Source organism: Anopheles aquasalis, chromosome X, assembly GCF_943734665.1.
Source record: "Anopheles aquasalis chromosome X, idAnoAquaMG_Q_19, whole genome shotgun sequence".
NCBI classification, from domain to species: domain Eukaryota; kingdom Metazoa; phylum Arthropoda; class Insecta; order Diptera; family Culicidae; genus Anopheles; species Anopheles aquasalis.
This window is the reverse complement of record NC_064876.1, coordinates 2,773,730-2,785,351: the sequence shown is the minus strand read 5'-3', so window position 1 is coordinate 2,785,351 and position 11,622 is coordinate 2,773,730. Positions and strand designations below refer to the sequence as shown.

General features: G+C 46.5%; 3 protein-coding genes across 3 annotated transcripts in view; all 3 read right to left on the bottom strand.

Moving 5' to 3' along the window:
- Window positions 1–1,105, bottom strand: part of LOC126572703 (uncharacterized) — a 3,356-nt gene extending 2,251 nt beyond the window's left edge. The window contains exons 1-2 of the mRNA XM_050232228.1: window positions 834–1,105; window positions 1–760 (exon numbers count right to left, since the gene is read on the bottom strand). The exon at window positions 1–760 is cut by the window's left edge and continues 1,292 nt beyond it. Coding sequence (XP_050088185.1) covers window positions 1–760; window positions 834–975 — 902 coding nt within the window. The 5' untranslated portion in view covers window positions 976–1,105. The remainder of the gene's footprint in view (window positions 761–833) is intronic.
- An 867-nt stretch (window positions 1,106–1,972) lies between these two features.
- On the bottom strand, window positions 1,973–2,423 carry LOC126574174 (tubulin alpha chain-like). The gene is given in 3 exon segments (XM_050234248.1): window positions 1,973–2,074; window positions 2,077–2,220; window positions 2,223–2,423. Coding segments are annotated over 3 exon segments (447 nt in total).
- Window positions 2,424–2,619: 196 nt separating this feature from the next.
- On the bottom strand, window positions 2,620–11,037 carry LOC126574105 (uncharacterized). Its single transcript, XM_050234121.1, has 4 exons — window positions 9,412–11,037; window positions 4,178–4,411; window positions 3,997–4,062; window positions 2,620–3,920 (listed from the first exon to the last, which is right to left on the bottom strand). Exons 1-4 carry the CDS (start codon window positions 11,035–11,037, stop codon window positions 3,747–3,749), a joined length of 2,100 nt encoding a protein of 699 aa, XP_050090078.1. The 3' UTR covers window positions 2,620–3,746.
- Window positions 11,038–11,622: the final 585 nt, after the last annotated feature.

The window sequence follows — 11,622 nt, the reverse complement described above, 5'->3', positions numbered from 1 at the left end:
GCCTGTTCGGTCGGCCCCGAGTATAGTGCCGATACCGGTGGAGCAGATGGTGTATTGTAGCGGTCTGGTTCGATCACCAGCTCGTACATTGCCATCGAGCTGTCCAGTGGCTTGGGTTGGGGCCGACAATCATTCAACTTTAAGCCAGCTAGTACCATTTTGAACAGATGCCAGAGAACATAGCCGAAATAGGTGTGCTTCCTTACCTTGGACCAGCCCTGGAACTTCGAGGAATCGGGCGTGTTGTAGAAGCAGAGCAGCTCTGCGACGTGATCGCACATTTTGTTCAGTGTTCGCTGATGGTCCACGTACCGGTTCCGGTCGATCTTCTGCCAATCGCAGTCAGTGCGACAGATGGCGAAGCAGATGGAACGCACCAGGGACTCGGTGCGCTCGAGCACCTCGTACGGTTTGGCGTACCGAAGGCTACTGATGGTCTGGTCGAGAAACTGCATCGAAAACCAGAGCGGTGTGTTGGACACGATCTCGTACAGGAACCGATCCAGATCGAGCCCCCAGATGCAATTCAACAGCAGGCACTTGCTCAACTGCGGCGCTGTGTTCAGTAAGTGCTTTACATGCACCACTCGGGACAGGTCGTAACGGAACGAAACATCCGTGTTGAGAAACAAGTACATAGCTATTTGGCGCAGCTGTGTCACGCACAGCTCGTTTACTTTGTTGTGCTCATCGAGATAGTTCTGCCGCCGCAGGAACCGCAGCAGCCGCGCGACTATTTCAATGATGTACGGTTCGTTACCTGAAGAAAACAAGTGGCGAAAGAGACATTTCAAAACACGTTTTACAGTAATGCATTTGTCGAGCAAACCTACCGCCATCGAAGATGATATTGTCGAAGGAACGAACATACCGGTTCGTGTTGTTGAGAATGAGCGCCACTTTGTTCAGATCGCCACTTAGCTCCATCACGGTGGAATTTCGAATCTCATTGAGCAGCGTACAAAACTCTTTCATGCCGTCTCCTTTGGCTGATTGATGAGTTCGGAATGTTAAAGAAACGGTTGCTTCGGCCGGCACTGAGTTCGTCCACTGCTGTATGATGCACAAAATGTTCGAGAAATGCGCGGCTTCAGTTGAAGCCTTTCCTTACCTCGCGTCCAGATTATAACAAATTGTTGAAAAGAATGCCACAGCCCCAGAAAAATATATCACTGTCTTATTGCAGCTGTCACTTTTCATTACCACTCTTCAATCGGTTTTGAATCGGTACTGGTATGCCAGTTTTACAGCAGTAAAAGCCAGTTGATACCGTTTTATTAGTACGTTACCAGGTAAAACTGTGGTAAAACTGTAGATCTGCCCGCGCGGGCGGTTTATTGCGTTTCTCCTTTCCGCAGGACCATAATTTTAAAACCTAAATTAACGTATAGTAGGAAGGAGGAAGGGGGCTGGGAAACACTTCTAAAATTATAAGTAAAACTTTAATGTTGAAACTAACCCCCGGTTCTCTTCCGTAATATGCTATGCTTGAAAATTGTGGCCCTATAGCCGGCGATACATGAAGCGTAAATTCAAGCGTAAATATAAAATTAATTTACACTTGAACATGTTTACATGACCGGGTTGAGACGTGTAATCCGAATTACACTGACCTTTAATCGACTTTTGTGAGAAGAATAGGATCTTTTTTCCGAAGAAAAAGATTAAAAACGCTAGTAATGATCACTCACTATTAATGCAAACCACGAACAGGAAATGTAGTGGGGCAAATCGCTTGCAAACAGCGTTTACGCTAGGATTTATGCTCCGTGGACCTATAATCTTTTTTACACCGTGTAAACGGCAAATGTAAACTTTTTGGCATTACATTCTGAGTTTATACGAGAGTTTACGCTTCATGTATCGCCGGCTTATGAAAAAGAGAACTACAACTTATTATCCTGCGGGGTAGATCTACATTTTAACCGAAAAAAAGAACCACAATAAATCGTCCGTTGGCAGATCTACAGTTTTAAAATTCCTCTTCTATATTTTCCACCGTATCGCCGGCCACCTCTTCATAATCTGTTTCGAGACAGACTAGATCCCCGCGAGCCTCCGAAAAATCACCCCGTGATCCATGCCCTCACGGATGTACCAGTGTGGGAAGGCATATTTTCCGTACAACCGGTCAAATTTGTTGCTTAGCCTTTTCCAAGCCGTCGAAATGGCCGTCGAGTTCGAGAGCATACAGACGGCACGCTTCGGCTGCACCACTTCTCACTTCCCGGCAACACCGAGGGAGGCTGATGGTTGATGCCAACCTTGAATCCGGTAGGACACCAATCGACAAACCAATGATCTGTCGGTTGGTTTTTGATGGCGGCAATCGCCGCGTTCGTGTCCGTGGGCACCACATCTCCTCGGTACAGCACACAACAGCCCATGTACTTGCCCATCCGAGGATCACACTTGATCCTCATCATCATCAAAATTATCATCGTGTTCTAATAAAATATTTGTTTTAATTAAACCATCACAAAGGACTTTAGCCGGGGACAGAGGGAGTGTAAACTCAAAATGTAAAACGCGCTATAGAGTTTACGCTTCGTCTGTCGCAAGCTTTTACAGGCGGACAGGTAATGTAGAGGCCCAAAAAAGGCAGATAAGCTAACGCACTCGGTTAGGATAATTGTTTATTAACTTCGAGAATTGCTTTATAGTAACTTGTCTTGTACACTGTATATTTATAGTTCCCCAGCCACTTCCTTATTGGAATGCAAAACTGCTGTCGGTAGAATATTGGTCTTTCGTTAAGGCGCCGATACTCTAATGAAACCTTAAACTCTATGCATTGGCTGGATAGGGGGGTTTTTACCATTTCATGTTTGCGCAATCACCGCGCGCTCATCGAACGTAATTCCAGTGAATTTTCGTCGCTACAGTTCCTAACGATAAAGTTACACTCGTGCACTGGTACCTTAAGAACAGTTGTGCCTTTTGTACGAACGACGACAGAACGAACAGAATATTAGCCTGCGTCCTTACTACGAGCCGCAGCGACGGTTGTATGAGATTATCTAAACCAAATGTGTGGAAAGTACTCGTATCTCGTTCATCTTATCCGCCAAATGGTGAGCTGGCGCGCGTATGTGATCCAAAAAAACCGCTGCTGTTACATTTTTGTGTAAAAATAAAGGACTAAAAGACTTAAATAGGGCCCCACCACTCGCGGTGTGTTACTAAGTGGCCCAAAAATTCGCGCTGTTCTACTGGTTAAATGTAACTTTTTCATTCCTCTCCCTTTTCCCTAATACATTCATTTACGTTCCCGCACATATTAGAGTAGGTGATTATATTATAAAATGTAAAAACTGCGGTTTTTTGGGGACACTCAGTACCGCGACGGGTCTATACTTTATTTTTACCTTTTTTTCTTTTATAAGCAATCCTACACTAAAAAGTGCGGGAACGTAATTAAATGCACGTTTGAGGGTAAGGGGTAAAAAGCTACTATTAATCACTAAAACTCGAGTTTGCAATTCGATCAGTAGCTCCCGGTGAGTGGAACGGGGGGAGGGGGGGGGACCTATACGGTTTTCCTTTATTTTCACTGTTTTGGCATGCGTACACTAATCGCGTCCGGTTTTGTGGCTGCCTGTAGCGTACTTGACGACAGTATAGTCATATGCGCCATACATTCCAAGTGATGTTTTCGGATATACATGGAAAATTGTCATAAAAAAAAGAAGCTCGATTCACAATTCTGGGTGAACGAGTATAGTGCACGTAGACCATTCTCTGTTTTAGCAGTTGTGACATTTGACCAGACCCACTTCATCACAGTTCATACATTTGAGGGCCACGAATTCTGCGGTGAAGTGATTGCGATGGATGGACTTTTTTGAACCACCGCAAGATGGGCAAGGTAGCAGACGATAACCACCACATACCTTGCATGTATAGGGCGACTCCAAGCACTGCAGGGAAAGATCAGAAGGAGAGTTGATATCGATTAGGTTATCCGAATATAGCGTGTCGCCAACGAGTACCTACTTTGTAGGGTTTGAGCATTTTCCTGAGTTCACCGTTCTCGTTGAGCCGTTCGATACACTCGGCATCCTGTTGGAAATACAGATGGACAGGTAAAAAATAAAGGATAAAGGTAAAATAAATACGGTCGTTTTTTTTTTCAAACAATTTCGATAAGGAATTCTACCCTCCATCTTCAACTTACCCCAAAATGTTGCCCATCGACGAATACCTGGGGCACCGTAACGCAGTCCGTTTGCATTCGCTCCCGTATTTCCTGCTGGTACTCGTTGCTCATAAAGATATCCTTCTCTTCGAACTTGACCAACAGCGTACGTAGTATCTGCTTCACGCTCATGCATTTGGTATAGGTTTCCCGAACGATACCCATGCTGGTGCTGTAGATAACAACCTTGCCACTCTCCTTATCTTTGTAGTTCTATAAATGCAGGGAGTTGGATGTGTAACGTATTTATTTATGTATTAATTATGTTTTAATAGTAATTGACAGCTCGTCATCCGTTATCAACTATGCATTTTTTGTATTATGTGATGAAATTCATTAACCCATTCTGACTGTCCTCCGTCAAGGTCAATTGTCATCATCATCAGCCATCACACAGCGTTTTTTTTCTCATTGATAAGCCGTGCATTCTGTCAGTCGTTTGGTCGGCTATACATGCTTTCAGTTGAGCAATCAAAATTTTGCAAGGCATGAAAACAGCTGGTTATCGCCAATCCAACGCGGACAGCCACCGGGTTGATAACTACCGTACTATCGCATTATCACAAAGCGTTCGTTACCACAAACAACCACAATCGACTGCCGGCAAAGCTACTGCAGTGCCAGATTATGTATCAAAGCTTGTGGCATCCACAATTAAGGGGGGACTTCGGTATTTATTTTTTATTTGTGACACATGTTTTTAACATTTTGCCCTGAAAGCTGACCCTTTCAAGAGTATTGTGTAAAAGTTTTGGATCAATCGAGGAAAAACTGACAAAGATACAGATTTTTGAAAATCCGCGTTTCATACAAGGCTTTCAAGAGCGTTTCCTCAAAGCCAACGTTTTCAAAATCGGTGCCCATCTAGTACCGTAAAAACTACTGGGCCGATCGTTTTGAATTCTTTTACACATAATCTGTACACTTTTTGCCAGGTAGTCGCGTCAAGATTTCGTAAAAATTGTTGATACTTTTTTTTAACCAGTTATGTAAAGCTTTTTTAGCAAAATGTTGTTGTAATATTGTTCAGCAATGAGTAACAAACACCACAAATCATAGTAGACGTCTATACGAAAAAAACAGTTTTAAACGCTAAAAGCAAATCGTTGAAAAAGCTCCGATCAACCATACTGATTATCAATCATCAGTATCATTCACTTACTACACTAAAATCTGTCCTTCGTCGATTCGCATGCGGTTGCAAAGGGGCATTTCCGGTAGCGATACAAATGGAACTGAACTGATCAACAGCCCTGATCTGGTTTTGCCCTGGTATTTGTGGAGTGATATAGGTCATGGTGTCCGTCATTCAAAAACCAGAAACGTGAGCGTATTCATGACCTACACCCGGTTGCAAGGGGCGCAAGCATGCAGCGAACGCGAAAAGAACCCAACCCGGAAAGCCGCCGCGAAACCGGTTCTTGGGCCCGGATGCCAGGCGGTGGTGGTGCTGGAGTTGCACGTCGCACGGAACCTCGATTTCCTCGATGGTTTGGGGTTGGTATGGCATCGATCAGCGGCCAATACGCTCGGTAGACGTTAGGTGGACAAGGAAATAATCATCGCCTCGTACACATGAAACAGACTAAACTACCGTTACATCCAGTTCCGCCGCAAACCCCCCCCCCCCCCCCCCTCAGCACACTCTCGTTGCAGCGCCAACCGGTACCACAATGTAGCAGTGTGTTTGCACGATTAACCGTTTGCTAAAATTGCCAGTTCCTCGCTTAGTTATTACCCCCTTTAGTTTTGCGACAAAAATTCTTTTTGGGAAGAGCAGCATTAATTTTGCAAGTTGTCATTAATTGGAATGTGTATGGGTGTGTTGCTGCCGTGGCCGTGCGATCTGAAATGGCAGTTTCGCAAACCACACCACCACCCCCAATGAAAGTTTCAATCGGCTAGGAAAGTTGCTATCGTCACCGTATAATACACCTTTACTTTCAATTGTTGCAAAATTGGTACACGTATGCGTCGGTTATAAGGGGTTTTTTTTTTTGTTTTTTTGTTAACCATGGGCAACTCAAACCAAAAAAACCGTCTCGCTGCCGCAGCCGAGAGGAGAAAGGAATGTGGCAATTTCAGCGTCTAATTACATAATGCTGTTTGTGGGTGGGTGTGGGTAACCTGCAACAACCCAGTCCAGGTAGTATACCAGGTGTATACTAAGCGTGTGATGTGCGCCGGTGAAGATTTGGGCGGGTCATGCCCCCGATCTAAGCAGATCGCGCCGTTCACATGCGCATCAATTTATTAGGGTGGCGTATGAGAAGACATCTCCTCCGTCGCGGCCCCCCCTCCCCGCTACACGCTCCAATTTTCTTTCTCATAATAATTTTCATCATCATGCTTGTCTGCACACGTATTTCCACATCTCAAAACTCCCCCCCCCCCCCCCCCCCAATCACACCCACAAGCGAGCCTAGAGCGTTTCGGAGCTCTTCACACACTGTTATTGTTGCAATCCTTTTTTTTCGAACGCGCTGGCACCGGGCGGGCCTGATTGATAAGAGAAAAGAAGAAGCACCACAACACTTTCACCGTCGCGCGTTAGTTACCTCTTTACTTTTTTTTTGTTTTTGTCAAGGGGGGAATTACTCACACTAATAGCGGTTTTGAAAAGAGATCGAAAAGCAGTAGGCCTGTAATCAGGTGCTGCTTTCGGAGTGAGTGACGCACATAAGCTGGGGCCGAGTAGGAGAAGAAGCAGAAGAAGAAGAAGAGGAAGGAGAAGAAGGAGATGAGCAATGCAGTGCAGTGACCGCGAATCCCGGTGAGGCGGGCCGGTGTTGGTCGATGTTGCTGGAGAAGACCAACAAAAAACAACAACAACAACAACAACAAAAAGCAGTCTATTAAGCAAGTGAATGTCACGGCTCCGTGCTTCACTCGTAAAGGTTCGTCGTCGTCCAGCTCGTACACATTATTTTTCCAAAAATCTTAGAAACAATGCCAGTCTCTATGCTAATTTTATCCGTGTGCTCACTATCAATGTTTTGAACTGCTATTTGGGATATTTTTTACTAGTAAGAACATTTAAACTCAATTTTTAATTAAAAAAAAACCGTGCGAAATAAAAATAGCACCATAGTAAAAATCATAACCTACCATAATTAGCGAGCTTATCTAACAGAAAAATGGTTCAAATACTTCATCAAGCACACACAGCTGATGGAAAAATGCTGAAAAATAGCGATAATCTTGATCCCATCGTGAATCGTGGGGAGAAAAGTGGGGTTTTTTCAAAGGATTAATGGACAATGCTACAGATTTTAGTGAATGAGAGAAGAACAACATCATAAATCCGCGCAAAATGGGATCTGACTACACGTGCACGTACAACAAATGCTGGCAGGACGGCTAAACCAAACAAAACAAACTCATGCTAGTTTAAGGGGGGACTTCGGTATTTTCGGGACACAAAAAGGCCCGTTTTTAATGATTTTCTTTGTGGAGTAACCATTCAACTGTATTGTTTCAAATAAATAACATAATAATCTACAACTGTTGAAGAATATTTGGTATTGTTTTGAGCAACATTAATTGAAAAATGAATCCATGCCATCAAATTTAGGCAGTCGTGTCTTCGAAAAGATACTTTTTCTGGTGCCCATCGTAGCTGCTGAAAGATTATAAGTTTATCAAGGTAGCCCCGTTGAGTTTTTGTTGATATTCTTACTTTTCGATTTTTGGCAGATTTTTAAAGTTGCTAAAGTGATCACACTATGATCCAAACCGGGTTCGTCGCTTAAAGTCTTTTGATTTGATCCAAAAATGGCTCAGTTTCGACGATTTGTTCTAAGAAAACCATCTACCTATACATGTTTTTGTAAATGCCATAATAAACTAAAACTTTTCAACTATATTTGGTCGTAGTTTGGGGACGATTTATTAAAAACATCATCCATGGCATCTTGTTTAGGAGTAGAAGGCCTGGAGTAATGAATGATTTTTTCGGTGCCCTTCGTATCGTAGCCGTGTGATGGATGATCGGAAATATGCAAATCGATTTTCGTTTGAAAGATTATAACTTTGTCTAGGTAGCCCCGTCGGGTTTTTGTGGAATTTCGTATTTTTCGATTGTTGGTAGATTTTTGAAGTTGAAAACGGTGATCCTTTTTGCGATTTTGCCTAAAAACACAAATTTTAAAGATTTGTTTAAAAAAAAGTATCACCAATTTTCAGGGAATCTCGACGGGGCTACCTAGCAAAGAGTGTACAGATTATGTGTTAAAAATTTCAAATCAATCGGCCAAGTACTTTTTGTGCTACTGGATGGTCCGCGACTTTGAGCACGGTGACGGCGTTTTGTCAAACCGGGTTCGCCCGTTGAAGTCTTTTGATTCCTACCAAAAACAGCTCATGTTTGATGAATTGTTTTTAAAAAAAAGTATCAAGCCATATGTATTTTTAGTAAATGCCATAATAAACTACAACTTTTGAAGAACGTTTGGTCATATTTCGGGAAAGATTTATGGAAAACTTCATCCGTGGTTTGAGATCTAAGAATGCATATCGGGAAAAAATGTACTTTTTTCGGTGCTCATCACATCGTAACTGTGTGATGGGTGATCAGAAATGTACAAACCGATATTCATTGGATAGATTATAAGTTTTTCTACGTAGCTCTGTTGCGTTTTTGTTCAATTTCTCTCTTTAAGATTTTTGCAGCGGTTTGAAGTCGAAAAAGTGACGTTTTTTTTCGATTTTGCTTAAAAACACGATTTTTGGCGATTTGTTTCTAGAAAAGTATCAACAATTTTCATAAAATCTCGACGGGGCTACCTGGCAAAAAGTGTACAGATTATGTGTAAAAAATTTCAAATCGATCGGCCCAGTAGTTTTTAACGGTACTGCATGTGCACCGACATTGCAAACGTTGGTTTTAGGGAAACGTTCTTCAAAGTAGCGCTCTTCAAAAATCTCTATCTTTGTCAGTTTTTCCCCTGATTGATCCAAAACTTTTACACACTACTCTCGAAAGGATCAGCTTTCATTTGACTGTTCGTCAGCAACTCAACTGTTCGTCTTTTTATAAGCCTGGCTGGTGCCAGGTTAATTCCGCTGGGTAATGTAATGTAATGGATTTGTCTCAACCGCTTTGTGCTCGGTTAATGAGCCAGCGCGTGCGATTCCCGCGTCCCTAGGTAGGGCCGAATTGAAAGGAAAGCCGAACTCGTATGGCGCCCATCCCCCCCCCTCTCGGTACCTACCTTCATGCCAGTGGTTTGCTGCATCTGCAGAAACGTAGCGATACCGTTGCGCACCCGGTTCTTCACGCCACGCACCGTACCCTTGTTGCTCCGGATCGTCGATGTGCCGCTGGTGAGATCCTTCAGCCCGGCAAAGCTCTCGTCATCATCGAACACCGACGGTGGGGCCGTTTCCAGTGAGGTGCTGCCACCACCATCACTATCAGCGCCACCACCGGTGCTGGTGCTGGTGGTGGTGGTGGTGGTCAGTTCGGCCGTCGATCGCTCGTGTATGTGGAACTTGTAGTACCGATCGGTCTCGAAGAAGCTGCCACGCGTTTGATTGTCACTGGTGGCCGTGCCGGTGCCGTTGATGGTGTGCTGGGGGGAAGGGGGGGTAACGACCGAAGGGTTGGTTGCTCCCGTTGCTTGTTGCAGTAGTAGTTGATCGCGCTGTCCCCCGGTGGCGGCGTGCAGACTGTTGATCTTGTCCATCAGTATCGAGCGTGTGGTGGTGGTGGTGGTGGTGTTGTTGTGGAGCAGCTTGTCCTCCTCCCCTTGGATTGTTGTCGGTGCTGTCAGCTGGGCCAGTTTCGCCTCGTCGTACACCCGCGGCCGGTTACCGCGGATGGCGGCCAGCAGCGAGTCCGGTAGGCCGGCGCAGGATCGTACCAGGTTGCTGTTGTTGTTGTTGTGGCGATGTGGCTTCCGGCAGGGCGGCGATGGCGGCGTACGCGTACCGGCAGCGGCTCGGTCCTGTTCGTGGCCAAAGTCCTCGATGGTGATACCCGCCAGGGGTACTACGGTACCGTGCTTGTGGTCCAGGTTCAGCGAGTCACAGCTCAGACACGATTCGGAACCGTCACTATCGACGGTGACAGTGCTGCCCCGGCCGTTCCTCCGTGTAAGTGATGACTGTTCGGTTGTGTTTTCGATAATGTCGCCGTCGTCGTCGTCGTCGTCGTCGTCGTGGCGGACGGAGGCATCATCGTTACGTGCACTGTCACACTGGACACCGGGCGCTAGCTGTGACACCAGCAGACCGCCGGACCATTCTAGCGGCGCACCTTCTTCTTCTTCTTTCTGGTCGCGCACGGGAAATTCCCTGCAAGTGATAACTGACCCGGGGTCGCCGTCGTCGTCGGCGCCACCACAACCATCCTTATCGCCTCCTGCTGGCTCTCGGTGCTGGCGGTAGATGTGATGGTGGTGGTGGTGGCTATCGGGTATCGGGCTTTCCGCCGTCGCCACCAGCACCACCACCGCCGCCGGTGTCTTCTCTACAACGTGGTGCTGCTGCTGCTGCTGCTGCTGTTCGTGCGCGTTTATCGTCGCAAACGCAAGGGCCGCGGCCGATGATTTGTGCAGCTGGGACATCTTCTTCGGTAGCGGGGGTGGTGGCGTCACCTCGATATCGCTACAGGTGCCACTGTCCAGCGTATCACTGGACGAACATGGGCCACCAACACTGCCACTGCCACCACCACCACCACCACCACCACCACCACCACCACCGGTGTCACCGGTACCGATGATAAGATGTTGCTGCTGTTGCCCTTCGGACTCCGGTGGTCCCATGTAGTAAACGTACGCAGCGGTCGACCCCGCATCCACCACCGTCGCTATCTCGTCACTCTGCTGGACCATGGTTCGCTTCACTAGCAATTTCCCCCTTTTTCGGCTTCCGCTTCTGCTTTAAAAACACACACTCAGAGCAGCAGGCAGGCAGCGAAGCTTCTCGAGCGATGATGTGGCCGTGCCTCCGCCCCCCCCCCCCCCCGGGGGCCAAGAACTCCCGGGAAAAAAAGAAGAAGAAAAAAAATTCGCCGACCTTGCCACGTATCGCCGTGCACCGTGCGCCGTGTGGGGGGTTTTTTGTTTTTTTTTGTTTTTGATCTAGTCACACACACCGGCCGTCGTGTCTGTGAAGACAGACAGTTTTTCGGCCTCTTCGGGTGCCGCGCTCCGGTGCGGTTTTGTTCACTGTGACACACTCACGCCCGTACGCCCGTTCGCCCCTCACGGCACTGACTGACACTGAGATGGAGGCGAGGATCCGACTCTGCGGAGGTTCGTCGTCGTCGTCGTCGTCGCCGTCGGAGATCGTCGCTTGCCCAACCGAACCGAACACACCTGGGGAATGGGTGGCGGTGGCGGCGCAGATCTGCTGCATCGTTGGATTTTCCCGCTGCAAACCACTATGGTGTATTGGTGGTAGCGGACCCACCAAAC